This window comes from Electrona antarctica (assembly GCF_951216825.1).
Source record: "Electrona antarctica genome assembly, chromosome: 6".
NCBI lineage: Eukaryota > Metazoa > Chordata > Actinopteri > Myctophiformes > Myctophidae > Electrona > Electrona antarctica.
The window spans coordinates 19,691,284-19,707,781 of record NC_136811.1 but is presented as its reverse complement, the minus strand read 5'-3'; the positions used below and the strand labels follow the sequence as shown (position 1 = coordinate 19,707,781).

At 43.4% G+C, this 16,498-nt stretch overlaps 1 protein-coding gene across 3 annotated transcripts in view; it reads left to right on the top strand.

Annotated features, from left to right (window-relative positions):
• Positions 1 to 16,498, top strand: part of LOC306925440 (mothers against decapentaplegic homolog 4-like) — a 28,478-nt gene that overhangs the window by 7,522 nt on the left and 4,458 nt on the right. For all 3 annotated transcript variants that reach the window (XM_079504254.1, XM_079504253.1, XM_079504255.1), the window contains 8 exons: positions 9,144 to 9,318; positions 10,400 to 10,423; positions 11,057 to 11,179; positions 12,056 to 12,277; positions 12,733 to 12,846; positions 14,783 to 14,836; positions 14,982 to 15,165; positions 15,471 to 15,639. In XM_079504254.1, coding sequence (XP_079360380.1) covers positions 9,144 to 9,318; positions 10,400 to 10,423; positions 11,057 to 11,179; positions 12,056 to 12,277; positions 12,733 to 12,846; positions 14,783 to 14,836; positions 14,982 to 15,165; positions 15,471 to 15,639 — 1,065 coding nt within the window. The remainder of the gene's footprint in view (positions 1 to 9,143; positions 9,319 to 10,399; positions 10,424 to 11,056; positions 11,180 to 12,055; positions 12,278 to 12,732; positions 12,847 to 14,782; positions 14,837 to 14,981; positions 15,166 to 15,470; positions 15,640 to 16,498) is intronic.

Here is a 16,498-nt window from a genome sequence, read left to right as displayed (position 1 = left end):
GTGGGCTTTGTTTTTCTGTAAAGTCACTTGTTAAATATTGGTGATTGTGGGTTGGCTCGCTTCCTAAATGCTGTTTAAACTAGTTCTCTCGGGGACACAGTGGCGCAATCGGTAGCGCTGTCGCCTCACAGGTAGGAGTTTCTGGGTTCGATTTCAGCTGGGAACGCTGTGGGCGCTTGGGGCGTGTTCTCTCCTCTGCGTCATCAGTGCCCATACCCTAGGTGGGGTTGGCAAAAGGGCCTTTCTGTGTGGAGTTTGTATATTCTCCCCGTGTCCCCATAGGTACCCTCACAAAAAACATGCAGTAATCCTGTTCTCTTTAGTGCCTCCCCCTGGCCAGCCACGGCGCCTGATGGAGGGGAAAGGAACTGGTTGGAATAACGTGTTCCACACGTGCTACATCCAACCGGGGAAACTCCCCCTGTCAGGTGAATAGAAGCGGCTTGGACTCCTCATGCATTGAAGGAAGCATGAGATCAGTCTGTTGCTCTCCCCACGTTGGCAGAGGGAGTGTAGTGCACAGGATTACATTTGACAATTGACACTTGGTGGTGGGTTACAAAAATCGTGAGCTAAAAATGTATAAACTTGTTAAAAACAGCCTTGTATAAACAGCCCTGCGTGCGTGCGTGCGTGCGTGCGTGTGCTTTTAGTAATGAATAGTATATCCAGTTCTTTATTCAGTCCTGTAGTGCTGTGCAGTGATGTTATGTTGTGTTGCGTTGTTAACTTGACCTGTCCTGACTGGAGCCATCTGGTTTCACACAGGCCAAGGAGAGATTGTCTGTACCTCCTCATCTCCGCTGTTATTGCTGTCTTTCCTCCTGCATACATAGTTCTCACGTTCCATGTTGCGTTGTTGGTGGGTCGTCTGGGGGTCAGAAGCTTCGGATGCACTGTCTCCTTGTGGTTTTCCATTATGCATTGCAATTTTCTCTTTAGCGTAGGACACTTCTGTAGCATAAGGTTCAGGTTGCTAGCCCAAAGCCCCAAACTTCCACAAACTTCCACTAGGCTTCTGGAGTAGCCTAGTGTGGAAATAATGTTGTGATGTGTTGTTATTTATCTTGGCAAGAATAGGACAATATGAATACATCTCATGATCATGATACAGGGGTCAAGTCATTGTGATAGGTTGCAATCATATTAAATTGTTGTGATCTTATGTCCTAGGAACATACTATTACAGGTACTGTAATAGTATAAACAACACACCTCCTTAAAACAATAGATAGTTTAGGCATTTATCAGAAGTTCTTATCCAGAGAAGTAAATGACATGAACCCTAGGACTAGGCCAGTGGTTATTGCAAGCGGCCCCCCAAATACTTTGCTTAAAAAAACCAAAAACAAGTCATGTTATTTTTTCTATAAAAAACACATGTTGTTCGTTCAAATCCACGTGGTACATCAAGATTTGTCGAATACAATTGGTCCATGTTCAGGGGGAGGGAAGCCGGGCGGGGAGTGTTTGGCGAGAGGAGTAGGCCAAAAGCCCTACATCCTACATACTCGATGGCAGGTGACTCAGTAGTATACAACAGCAATGACAGGCTGACATCCTTAGCTGATCTAAGTCAGTGGTTCCCAAACCTTTTCATGTCAAGGACCCCCAAATCGACATTTATTAGGCCGTGGACCCCCATTTGAAAAGATATTCCAGTGACCCGATAACAGAGTATTTACGGCTCTAGCAGTGATTCCAAAACATATTAATTTCATGGACCCCCAGTTTCACACGGCATTAGGCTACGGACCCCAATTTAATGGCATTTCTATCTCTGGTACCCCAATTTATATTGTAAAACCACTGTTAATTTAACTCTGAGAGTGTAACGGGTCCATTTAGTTCCATTTAGGAACCACTGATCTAAGTGACTTGTAAGGGGTTTAGGGTTGGATCCTGTGCCGAAGGCAAGGGGGTACCATGTCCTTGATCGCCTTGTAGGTCATCCCCCAGTGGGTACCGGAGCAGCTACCGGAAGCCAGTGGGAAAGGAACGCAGGAAGCCAGGAGCTCATGTTGGACAGTTGTGTAGCTGTGTAGTGTTATGCAATGTTATGAGATGCACCAGATTTACAGGTGCATCACGTCATGAGTCGTGACACATTTTGAGCTTGTAGATCTGGTACCTTTGCTACTTGTTTTGTGTGACACTGTAGTATGACGACGTAGGGCATTAATTAAAGGTAAAAAGGTACAAATATGGAGTTAAGAGATTTCTGCCCGACAACAACGGTATGTTGTTCTATGTGTGCACTTAATGCATGAGTCTATGTAAATGATGCCTTAGGTGTGTAGTTCTGTAGTGCTGTGCAGTTGTGTAATTCCGTGTGTGTGTGTGTGTGTGTGTGTGTGTGTGTGCATGTGCGTGTGCGTGCGCGTGTGCGTGTGCGTGAGAGAGAGAAAAGATGCATTCACCAACACCGCGCACCGCCAATTGCCAAATCATGAATCTTAATGTCCGTACAGGCGTACACATATTCAGCTCAATCTGAGCTGTCTGAAGTCAGTCTTTTTAGAACCTTTGAGTGCTGACGCTCACCAAAGCATTTACCATAACTATAACTATAACTATAATACCATAACTAACATAACCTAATACATTTCTGATATGGAAAACCAAGCACATATATATGTATTATGTATACATACACAAACACCTAATACAGTGCTGTCTTGAAATCACAGAAATGTACGGTAGCTGAAGGAAGCAAGCTGGGTTTAAAAATAACATGTTCTGATTTGAACAGGACATTTCATGCTACAGTAGGCTGAGAGGTCAAACTCTATTCTCCATCTTCATCTCATGCGCACACGCCCACACACGTCTGAGGTCTCTTTCCTGAGACTGCCACCTTTCGAGGTGTAGTGTGTACAGTGTGCCATCCTATACGCATACCGGGACTACCTTTCCTTCTTTTGATACGATACAGAAAAAGGCTTTCACACTAACACAATTCCCTTGTGGAGTGGAGGCGGAGATCAGTGAGCACACAGGATCGTAAATAAACATCAAATCCTCCAATAAGTTGTCTGCTATTTTCAATAGTAACGCATTACAATGTCAGTAGCCTACTGTAACTGTAACGGATGCGACCCACCACTGATGCGTTAAAGAGTACCGAAATGGACTACCATTCACTTTAAGTGAATAGGTACTTGGTACCGACGTGAATGGGTCTGTACCATTATGATGTGCAATTGATTATCTTGCCTAGCCGTACTGTAATTGTATTGACATTAGTGACATTAAAGATCTTACGATTTTTGGTCGTTGCTATTTTATTTGTCTAGTATGTTGAAATCGTATGAATGTTATTGATTTTAAAGACATGGCACTGATAGATACAGTATGTATATGTTCTTATGCATTCTTGTCAATAGAAACGTCTGTCAATCAATCAAACGTCCTCTCATGATCAGCTCGCAAAGCAAGTGTCGGCCAGCGAAAACCCAACACTTATATTTAAAGCAGCAACCTTTGAGCGACTGCATGATGCAAACATAATTGACACATGGCATTAAAGATGACAGAGATATTTGAATGTCAGCAATCTGACAGAAGGGTGCGAGAGAGGTGGACAAATGTGAGAGAGAGGTGGTTGGGGGTGGGTGGTGGCAGTAGGGATGATGCACAACTGTAATCATAATGCCACACTACTGTTACGTGGCTCTCTGTAGGTAGTAATTTCACTGCATGCATCACTATTATTGTAAGGGCAGGCCTCCTGGAGGAGATTTAACTGCGTTTTACTGAGCATAGCCTTTTACCCCCCCTCTATGTGTATGTGCATGCATAAAGTGAGTGTCAAATCGATTGATGAAGTGAGTTTAGCGTCGTTTAACATCATATCATGCAATCAGATAGGACTTTTCTGGCTGGATGTACAGTATGGGCTGTCAAGGCCACTCAGTAGGCGTTCTCGACTTCCAGCATAACTTCCGGGTATGATGATGATGTCACGCGCATACCCATAGGCTCTATGCACTGCAGCCAGCGGCTTCCTTATTTAGTGTAGCACAGTGGTTCTCAAACTTTTTAATTTCAAAGACACCCATAACTCTAATAGTTACTCACCCGTAAGTCACTCCCGCCTGGACCCTACTTTGAGACCCACTGGTGTAGCACAGTGTTTCCAGTGAGCCAACATGCACAATATTCAGCACCCTGACTCTGTTTGACCAGAATGGAACAAAAGCTTAGCATATTTCGTAACACCTGTGAAGGAAGGGGCCCAATTTCTTTCCAATTTAGCTGCTGTGCTAGAGCCTATTCAGTCAGTGTACCAATGCCAATTAATCCTCCCAAAACATTTCTGTGTTTTTGCCCCTGTTGTTACGTACCCTACTTGCTCAACTGCCAGCGAGGAGCCTCCACTGGCAGGACGTAGCGCTTCTGTTCTACTGACACTCGCCGCTGTCAGTCTGCAGGAGTCATTACAAACACTGACAAATATTGTCCAGCATTCTTCCTCCAAACATGACCAAATGTGTTTGTGTAAAGTAGACAGTCAGCAAGCCAGATGCACCGCTGTGGATTTGAACCCCAGACATTGTGATGGTGGATATGCAAGTGTTTTAATTACCCCTGTGCCACCAGGATCCAGAAAAGGACCGTGTTGTATCTAGGGTTGGGATCCGGATTTGAACAATTTTGGTTCCTTAACGATTCCCTTTTAACGATCCAATTTGGGTCAATTCTTTTCCATTTGTACACTCAGAGTTATGGTGGTCCTTCAAACAACCAGTATTGTAGCAGACGTGAAGTCCACATACCAGCTCTGACAGTGTGATAAAACCGGTTCCTCAATGTTTCTTTTGTACACTTTTTGTATATTAAATTAACCACTTGAACCCCAGCATCCATATTCTGGGTGGAACATTAGCCAAAAATAGAAGCTCTACAAGCACACAACACAGCACTTGTACTTGTAGATCTGCTATTTTTGGCAAAAACACATTTGGTGTGTAGACAGAAAAAGGCAGTCCAACTACAGAGACAGCTTAGGTCCAACCTGTATTATAGTTTATGTATATGAGCTGTTTAACTTGTATGATGTGTCATATTGATTGATTCCCAGAAATTAGGAACAATAAAATGTGTCCCTTAAAATTAGGCAGTGGCTACCTTTTCAGGCCGCGCCCCCCCCTCCCCCCCCAAAAAACCCCAAAAACAAAACATCATATTTGAACTGGGGACCGCCCCCACGCTGACAAGTACTTGAACTTATTCTCACAACATTTGCCTCTTTCTCAGGTAAATGTTTCACAATTTGGCCAATGTTCGAAATGCTTTTATAGTAACCTATAGTTTGTTACACCTAATTGGTGTAATTGTTTTGTGTTTTAGCGGTATTAAAAAGATCTTAAAAGTCAAGACTTGAAATGTGCAGATACGTTGCATTCATAGTCTACATACATTCAGTGAGAAAACAATGTTGCACATTAAGCTAATCATCTGGGGACCCCACAAAATAATCACTGCAATAAGGAACACGTCCTTTTAGTTTCCAAATAAGGGATGATTCTGGCTGGCAACCGCAGTCTGGAGGTACAACCAGAACCATGTTGAAGTGCCCTTGAGCAAGAAACTGAACCCCTGCTGTGCATTTGTGTGGTATTGTGTAGTTGTGTCGTGCTAGTGTAGTTGTGTGTGTCGTGTAGTTGTGTAAAGTTGTGTAATGGCTCTGGGTGTGGAAACAGCTGTACATACCTGTATGTACAGTCTGTCTACAGGCCTGTCTGTCTGTCTGTCTGTCTGTCTGTCTGTCTGTGAACAACTGTTTGAAGTGTAAAGTATTTTTAACTGTTGAATGGCTGGTGTTTTGACTGTACATTTAGTAGCGATAGAGAAGTGGAGAGAGAGAGCAGGGTGACGAGAGAGAGAGAGAGAGAGAGAGAGAGAGAGAGAGAGAGAGAGAGAGAAAGAAGAGAGAGAAGGGGGCGCGACTGGGTTGTTTTGTCTGAGACACAGGAAAGGGGCGGCGTTAAGTTAAGCCAGGCTCTCTCTCTCCCTCTCTCTCTCTCTCTCTCTCTCTCTCTCTCTCTCTCTTTCTCTCTCTAACAATCTCTCTCTCTCTCTCTCTTTCTGTGTGGAGAGAGAGAGAGAGAGAGAGAGAGAGAGAGGTAGAGGCAGACAGAGAGGGAGTGTACATGTCTAGTTTTTGTGCTGGTTTTCATTCCATAGTCTGGTGTGTGTGTGTGTGTGTGTGTGTGTGTGTGTGTGTGTGTGTGTGTGTGTGTGTGTGTGTGTGTGTGTGTGTGTGTGTGTGTGTGTGTGTGTGTGTGTGTGTGTGTGTGTGTGTGTGTGTGTGTGTGTGTGTGTGTGTGTGTGTGTGTGTGTGTGCATGCATGTTTTGCATTTATGAAAATACTGAATAGAACTAATGTTTCTACTGCAGTTCACTGCACCATTCTACAGTATACTTTAAAATTCATAAGCCTCCTCCTGTGTTTGGGTCAAATCTAACTTACACATTGCCTCAAGTCCTTTATGATTTCCTCCTCACTAGGCATTTCAACATAATACAATACAATTGCTGCCATGGGTTACCATTTTCCTTGAATTGTGAGTGTTTTATTCAACTCAGGAAACATTATCATCTCTGTTGGGTGGAAACCTCATATCTCTAAAACTTTATATACTTTTTCAGGATTAGAATCCTATCAGGCAGACCTACAAGCTCAAAACACTTTTTGAGCTTGCAGATGCGTTACTTTTGATGCTTTTGTGTGACACTGTAGTACGATCAGTAGGTCGTTAACACTGTGTGACACTGTAGTACGATCAGCACGCACGCACGCACGCACGCACGCACGCACGCACGCACGCACGCACGCACGCACGCACGACGCACGCACGCACGCACGCTCGCGCGACACACACAAGATTCAAGATTCAAGACTTTATTGCCATGTCAACAGAGTTGATTGGAATTGGTTTCAGTGCACTAAAAACAGACATACAAAAAGACACATATTCACATCACATATTCAGACAGCAGAACAAGATCCAAAAGTACAAACATCATAATATTATGAGGGGGACCAATAAATAAGTAGAATGCAAAACGTTACAATTCATGTTGACTAAATAAATAGCAATTCATCGCAGTTCGTCGTATTACTGGTTGGTGCCTTGCATGGTTTCCGCTGCCATCTGTGTGTGTGAATGGGTGAATGTAATGCACAATCTCTGTAAAGCGCCTTGGATAAAGGCGCTATATAAATGCACCATTTATACATATTGTACTTACATACATACATACATACATACATACATACATACATACATACATACATACATACATACAGTACATACATACATACGAGGCGTACAAATATAGGTAGTAACATACTGGAAGTATAAATAATTAAGGTACAAAACAAAACAAAACGCAAACAAAAGGAGATTTCATTTAGGCTGTCTGCTCTTGGACAGACCATGATTCATGAGCTGTCCAAAACATGTACAGAACCTATGTTCTACTAATCTAATTTGATAAATTACAAAAAAAAGTATTGATTTCAATTTCAGGACAACTCATGAATGGAATATATATTTTTTGAATATAAAATGAGCAATATATATTTATTATGGTTTGGCGATGAATTGGATCTGCTTTTTAGGTACTCTGATCAAGCGCATCAGTCCCAACCATAGGGACTCCGAATCCCCCGTTTCTAAACAGCAGATCCAAAACGACAGGTGGTATGGGGTGGAGGAGGGTGAGCAGCAAAAGTTTAAGCAGACAGCAGCGCAGCAGAATCAGTGTACAGCAGCAAGCAGGATGAGCAGTGCAGCAGTATCAGTGTGCAGCAGCAAGCAGGATGAGCAGTACAAACCCTTCCAGTTTAAATAGCCGGTATGAAGATGGAATGAGTGTTGTGTGATTGGATGAGTGAATCATGTGAATGAGAACGTGATGCTGAGTTTAGAGTTTTAGAGTTGTATTAGGATCCCCATTAGCTGGTGCATAGCAGCAGCTACAGTAATCTTCCTGGGGTCCACACAGAACATAAAAACATGACATTCGACATGAATTACATTACAGGACAATGATATATAAATAAAATAAAATAAAAATATTTGATCAACAATTTCCTCATCCACCTTCTGATTCCCCATTTTCTTGGAAGAGAAACAAACCAAAAAGCATATAATTATTTATTTATGGCAAAATAAATGGTTATGGCAAAACTTAACTTAAATAATAATCACTATTATAAAACATTTATTCAGCTCTTTTGAATGCATTAATTGCATACACTATTCGGTGATATATTTCCTGCTTATTCGGGCCGAAGCCGAATAGGCCGGAAATGCATTTTTAGCCATTTTCTGCCAAATATTTTCTGCAGACGAATATTCGGTGTCTCACTAAATTATATCTACCTCCGTTACATATTAGCCTTCCATTCTCCTAGGGTAGAAAACAAAAGTAGAGATAAAAATTGAAAATATAATCCTAATCATGATCATGACATGCTGTGTGTGTATGTGTGTGTGCGTGTGCACGTGTGTGCGTTTCCTGACTGAACTTGCTCTGCGCATGTCTGTGACAGGCATGACACTCATATTTTCCGTTTTTTCTCCCTAATTTCTTTGAGTCGTTGGAAAAAAAGAAATGTAGGCCTACTCTTATTTATTCAATGAATCAAAAAGGTAATCGATAGAATAATAATCAATAGTAGCAGCCTTATACTGCACATGTATCTAAATGTAGAAGGTGCTGTGCTGCTATTATGCTAAATGCTATACTTTACAGTACTACTGTATACCTCTACCGCCCACACCTGAGGTTGCAGTAGGTGAGACATGATGTCATGAATGTGGTTCAACTTGGTTGGGTTACAATTACACACACAAGTCACAGTCACACACACACACACACACACACACACACACACACACACACACACACACACACACACACACACACACACACACACACACACACACGTGCCCATGCGCACACCAACACACACCCACACAGTTCTTTCAGATGCAGTGACTCATTTCGTCTGTCTCTCCTCTCTTCAGTTCTTTCTCTCTCGCTCCTTTGAAACAAAATGAAATGACCTCACTGTTTAGGGCAAGCCTTCATGGTTGACATGTCTTGTCTGTCTGTCTGTCTGTAGGTAGCAGGAAGGAAAGGCTTTCCTCATGTGATCTACGCTCGGCTGTGGCGTTGGCCGGACCTCCACAAGAACGAGCTGAAGCACGTCAAGTTCTGCCAGTACGCCTTCGACCTCAAGTACGACAACGTGTGCGTGAACCCGTACCACTACGACAGAGTGGTGTCTCCTGGCATCGGTAAAACCCATCAGCATCACTCACGTTTCACTCAAACCACTTACATCACTTCCGTCAGTTAGTTATCATGGTAGCAAGCAGGCCAGCAACCTCAAAGGTCAGCTTTTGACGTCAGACTGATAGCAACACCACTAAAGCACGAGAAGAAATTTACTTTTTATTTATTTCTAAATTATTCATTCCCCCCCAAAAGATCAGCATGCCCCAAAATAAATGCATGATCCCCCACCTCGTGACGTCATGTGGCAGCCACAGTGGGCTTCACGAGTGTGATTTTTGAGTGGTGCTATCCACTCCTATAGACAGCTATGTGTGTCCCTGTGTCTGTCCCTGTGTATGTCCGTCCGAGTACGGACTTAGCGTTTGTTGACCACCAAGTGTCACTGTTGCGCAGTCTAACACACGCACGCACGCACGCACGCACGCAAACACACACACACACACACACACACACACAGTACTGTACAGTACTGTACAGTACAGTACTACAGCACGAGTACAGCACCACCCAGTTCAGACGTGTCTGATTTTTACCTTCATTTAGCCAGGAGTAAAATCCCTTGGACATTAAACATGTATTTTCCAAGGCAGCCCTGGTGCACAACAGCCAACAGTACATATTAAAACACAAGCAACACAATAAAACTATGGAAAGATCAAATGAAATAATCTTAGAAGTCAGCCTCCTCAATTCAGGTAGGCCGTTTGGGTAGTGAGTGTGTTGCAATACAGGACCAATGTTAACAAAACATTCCAGTCATGAATGAATACATGTAATCACAACTTTACAGCACACATGTTAGTACCTTGTCTTGCATATGCGTATGCGTATGCGTATGCGTATGCGTATGCGTATGCACGCACGCACGCACGCACGCACGCACGCACGCACGCACGCACGCACGCACGCACGCACGCGCGCGCACGCACGCACGCACGCACGCGCACACACACACACACACACACACACACACTTTGCTGGCAGGTTAGTTTGTTCTATCAAGGTCTCCTGTGTTTGTACTGCTGTTTTATTGTTTAGTCTGACGGGTGTTAAACCTCCTCTCCTTCTCCTCTTCCTCAGTTGGTCTCAACATTCAGAATAATGGTGAGTGTTTTTCTTTTCTTATATCATATTTTAGCTACCCATCAAAAGTAACTCCTAACCCTGTTTCAGAGTGTTTTCATTGTTGTCAATGCTTTCAATTCTAGAACCATCGTAGGCTACATGTATTGTAGGACGACGATTTCAATAGTCACACATGGCCTAAGAAAAGCTGAGCTGTACCTGTTGCTCATTGAACTAATCGATGCATAACAGCAGAAATCAGTATATTGAACTTTTCAATAAGTTTTAGTTTAGCTTTTCAGTTTGGTGTTTGATTTCACTTTAGTTTTAGTTTGTTTTCAGGTACATTCATTGTTTTTTTTAATATTTTGTTTTTATTTTAAATTTTTCACAAAATTCACAGACCACCCGTCCACAGCCCTCTGCCCCTCCCCACATACAAACCCATATACATAGAAGACAGCACAGTTAAAGCATAATAACAATAATAATAATAATATACAAAATAAATAATACAAAAAACGTGGAAAAAGCTAAGGTACATTCATTGTTTGGCAAATATGTATTTCTAATATTGGAGACAGTGTAGGAGAGACATAGTATGGACACAAATTAGGTTTATGCTTAATTGTTCAAAACAAATCTCTCTTTCTCTCTGTGGATATATTTTAGGCTCTCAGTGTCTTCTCATTAAGGAGGAATTCATGTCAGAGTGCGTCCACCGATCCCCCATGTCCCAAACCCTGGAGTCCCCTCCAATCACCCGATATCCCAGCATGCCACTCTCTCCACCAGGTGAGTCACGCCTCCACAGCCACAGATCTGAGATCAGATCCCACCTGAGTACCACCTCTGTCTCTCCTACACTCTGTCCCTCTCAGTTGTCCAACTGTCTGTCTGTCGTACACTGTCTCCCTCTCAGCTGTCCAACTGTCTGTCCCTCCTACATTGTCTCTCTCAGCTGTCCAACTGTCTGTCTCTCCTACACTGTCTCCCTCTCAGCTGTCCTACTGTATCTCTCCTACACTGTCTCCCTCTCAGCTGTCCTACTGTCTGTCTCTCCTACACTGTCTCCCTCTATGCTCTCCTACTCTCTGTCTCTCCTACTGTCGCCCTCTCAGCTGTCCTACTGTTTCTCTCTCCCACACTGTCCTACACTATCAGCTTTCATTTTTTCTTTCTGGATCATCACCTAGATCTGCATATATGGAGCCGACCAGCGACTACATCTGACCTCAAACCCTTAAATCTCCATATATGGAGCTGACCTGTTCTGACATTCCATATGTTGATCCTTATTCCTTCCCCATCCATCCTTCCTCTTCGATGTCTCACTTTTGACTGATACCTGTCCATTCAAACTCTAGATGGGCCCGGCCTAAAGTTATTAGTGCAGCCGTGCCCGGCAGCTGGCGAAAACATGCCAACATGCCCGAAAAAGGCCCGGTCCTAAACTGGGCTAGTCTGAGGCCACGCCCTTACTAATTAGCACACACTTTCCGCCCTACCCGGCCCAAAAATGTCAATTAAAAAAAAGAAAGAAAAAAAGTCCATATAAGGGCAGTTCACCTGTTGATTCAGTGCAATCAATCAATCAATCAATCAATCAATCAATCAATCAATCAATCAATCATTATTTTAATATTCCTGTTGTTTTCTTGTCCCCTGCAGTCAGCTTGTCCATGATGTCAGTGGGTGTTCCCACGGGGGGCGGAGAAGCTCACCACCAGATGTCCTCCCCTCAGGGGCAGGGTGTGGCCACCAGCCCCCCGCCCTCTACCAGCCCTCCTCTACACCTCGCCCCCCAGTCTCCCCCACCGTCCGGCCCCCACCTCCACAGCCCTGAGTACATCAGCACCCCGAAACACAACCCCACCACGCCAATGTACCAAAGTGAGTATCCCGACTTCAAATCTCCTTCTTGCACAGCGTGGGCAGTGGTAGAAGTGTGGTACTCACGTGTTTTACTTGAGTAAAAGTATTCAATACCACAATTTATAAATAGTCAGTTACAAGTAATGGTTTTGTACTCAAATTTTACTTGAGGAAATGTACAAAAGCATTGTCATCAAAGTATACTTAAAGTGCCCAAAGTAAAAGTAAAATTTTCTCACAAGTTTTCAAATGTATGAAAATGAAAATAGCAGATCTCCCCAAGCTCACAACGCGTCCTAAAGTGACATGGTGTGAGCTTATAGATTGTTTATTTTCAAATATAGCTCATATACAAGGCTGAAGTGGTTACGGTATATTTTGTAATCTACAAAGTATAGACAAATACACTAATACTGAACCCTTCATGCTGTAATTCCATATGAACTGAACAGTAATTTTCTGTCACCCCACAGCAACGTGGACGGGCAGCAACACAGCCTCCTATACCCCCGTAGGACCCCAGCAGAACGGACGGATGCACCAGCAGCCTCCATTACATCATCATCCAGCGCCCAGCACTCACTTCTGTATGACAACACCACTGTTTCACTGTGATTTCCCAAGAGCTAGTCCTCCCTATCTGGGGCCTGTTTCACAAAACCTAGATAACAGATTAACCTGGGATTCTTCAAGAGCTAGTCCTCCCTATCTGGGGCCTGTTTCACAAAACCTAGATAACAGATTAACCTGGGATTCTTCAAGAGCTAGTCCTCCCTATCTGGGGCCTGTTTCACAAAACCTAGATAACAGATTAACCTGGGATTCTTCAAGAGCTAGTCCTCCCTATCTGGGGCCTGTTTCACAAAACCTAGATAACAGATTAACCTGGGATTCTTCACCTACCATGGATGAATCTATCTTCGTTTAAGCCACGAAAGCTGAGTTATCTCGCCAGCCTGGTCCAGACAGGCTAACAGCCAGGTTTAACTCATCCTGTTGCCTTTACTGTTCATTAAGCAGTCAATCTGATTACAAACCAATGACATTTCCACACTTATTCTATTCGTATGTGTTTATGTTGCTTTATTGTATTAGCCTGCATTAAAACAATATCATAGTTACACATTGTAATTAAAATACCAGTTATATATATACCTATATACTTCATTCTACATCAAATAAGTTAAATATATATGCTGCACAAAATCGTCATGACAGCTTGTGAGCTTGTAGATCGGCTATTTTTGCTATAATAAATATTTTTGACAAATTCAAAAAATGCTATTAAACATTGTGACCGTTTAATAACCGATTTTTATTCTAATTATTTGTGAAGTCAGACCATATTTTATTGCTTATGGGTAATAAGCTATATTGCCAGGCCTAGGCCTATTAGTGGAATATATTACTGGATGTCATAATCACTCGTTATGAGATTTTTATTTTCACTGCTGAGTTGTGGACCAGCTTCTGTCGACTGTCAGATTACCAGATTGCCTGGACTACGTCTTCTTTATTGATCTATCCTGATGAGTTACTGGATTACTTTTGTTCATTTGCATTAATTTACAAGTAAGACGCGCAAACGCGGGAAGCGAACGCAGCTTGTAAATTTCCATCCATCCATCCATCTTCAACCGCTTATCCGTAGTCGGGTGCTCCAGACAGTGCTCCAGACTGCGTGCGTGCGTGCGTGCGTGCGTGCGTGCGTGCGTGCGTACGTACGTACGTACGTGTTTTTTGTGTGATACAGCTGCGCCCTCTGGTGGCGGGCGGGTGGTGTCACAGCGTGACACACAGACAGACAGTTCTGCCTGGGTTACATAGTAATCGCTCATTGCGTTCGCAATGAACATGTGGAGAGTGAGACACAAATGGATGTGTGCATGCATGTACAGTACAAGAAGTACTACATTATATTGAGCGCTGCAGACATGCCACTTGAATTTAATGAGCTATGCTTGTACTGTGAACATCGTGATTGATTAATACAACATTAGGCTTGCGTCTTCAGAACTTGTTTGTCCTGTTTTTTGTCCTACATTTTTCAAAGCACGCAACTCAATATCATTTAGGAAACTATAGTTTAAGCTTAAGCAGTTCAATCCTCTACAATTTACACAGCAAGTGAGAGTCAGTCCTCACAGGAGACTATTTCTTGTCTACAAGAGTAATCCACTGCCCACATCTTTGTTATGGTCTATTTCACTGTGGGTAATGTAGTGCTGACTGAGGTTCAATTAATCAATGTACTGTGGTTAATGTAGTGCTGCACCAATGCATTCTGGGTAATGTAGTGCTGATTCATATTGTCTCTGTTGGGTGGAAAACTGTAGATAGCAAAAGTAGCAGATCGACAAGCATGAACAGCGCTTGTAGATCTGCTACTTTTGATGCTTTTGTGTGACGCTGTATTATGATCAAGTAGGGCTTTTAATTGACGAAAAAACACAATAAGTTAGAATCTGAGGAATAAGGTTTCTGCCTGACATAACGGTTGAGATATAGTGTTTCTCTCTCCAGGGTCCCAACATCACAGCACTCCTGCTTTCCCCCAGCCTGTCTCCAACCACCCAGGTATGCACACACACACACACACACACACACACACACACACACACACACACACACACACACACACACACACACACACACACACACACACACTGTTTGTTTGTCTCCCTATCTGCCTCTCTTGTATTAATCTGTCTGTGTGTCCCAGGTCCAGAGTTCTGGTGTTCCATCTCGTACTTTGAGATGGACATGCAGGTGGGGGAGATGTTCAAGGTGCTGTCCAGCTGTCCGCTGGTGCGTGTGGACGGCTACGTGGACCCGTCCGGAGGAGAGCGCTTCTGTCTGGGTCAGCTGAGCAACGTCCACCGAACTGAAACCAGCGAGAGAGCCAGGTCAGTGCCCTAGCTCAGTTTCGCTAGGGACCCCCTGGAACCCAACAGAAGATATTGGATCCATTAGCCACCTATATCGTCTAGAGTCTAAAGGATTAGGTGGTTAATGGATCTAGACTTAGTAAACTGGCCCTGGGTTGTCTCTGTACTGCTATTTGCTGTCTACACCAAATCAAAACTAGTTGAAAATAGCAAATCTACAAGTTCACATGCAACGCCTTGTGAGAATATGACACAGAAATATGAAACAAACGTGAAAACCACACTGCTATTTTATGGTGTCATGTGTGTCATATCCTGTCCAGGCTCCATATAGGACGGGGGGTTCAGCTGGAGTGCCGGGGGGAGGGAGACGTGTGGATGCGTTGCCTTAGCGACCATGCAGTGTTCGTCCAGAGTTTCTACCTGGACAGAGAGGCTGGACGAGCTCCTGGAGACGCCGTCCACAAGATCTACCCTGGAGCATACATGAAGGTAACCTTTAACCTCTGACCATTAACCTACCCAGCTGGAGCTGAAAGAAAGATTGTTAATTTAGATTGGACACAAATACACAAATCCTACAAATGGTTTCCTAAGTCGGCGCTGGCGTCAGGCGGCAAATCTCATGCTATGGTTACTGGTGCTGCTACTGGAAGTAAACCGGAGATGGCATGTCTTCACCTATCATCACTTTTGAGTCAAAAGTTTTGACCTCCGACCCCTAAACATAGTGCATAGTGTACTCATAGTGCATAGTGTAGGGTACCTGGTCAAATACCCCCCCCCCCCCCCCTTCTATTCCCTACATTGAAGTTAGATCTCTGACATGAGGCAACCTGGTTGGCTATCTGGCTCCCTCTGCTGGTGTTTAGGGGGCAGTAATCACCTAACGTCACATACAGTAAATGCACATCTGTGTTTGCATCTGTTGGACAACTTGGACTTGATGCAACGCTAATAATGACATGCTAATAATGACATGTAAGTCATTATTAGCCTTCACCAATCGGCCTATAGATCAGGAGCCTATCTCCTGTTTCTCTTGCGTGAGGCAGCTTGATGTACAACTACAAGTATACCCTCCTATTGATTGATTGATTGATTGAAATATTTATTAACAGTTTGCAGAATTACAGTACATTTCAAGCACAAACTCAATACAAAGACTGTTAACTGTGAGTGGACGACCCAATTAAGCATTACACTTGTTTACAAGAGGGTCCACCATGTTCAATTCATCAAAACATTTAGAGACGTACAAATAGACACTTCTATATAGTCAAAGAACAGAACAGGAATTCATTCCTACACGCACAGCCACTGAGCTGGTCCTATATACTGTCCATGTACG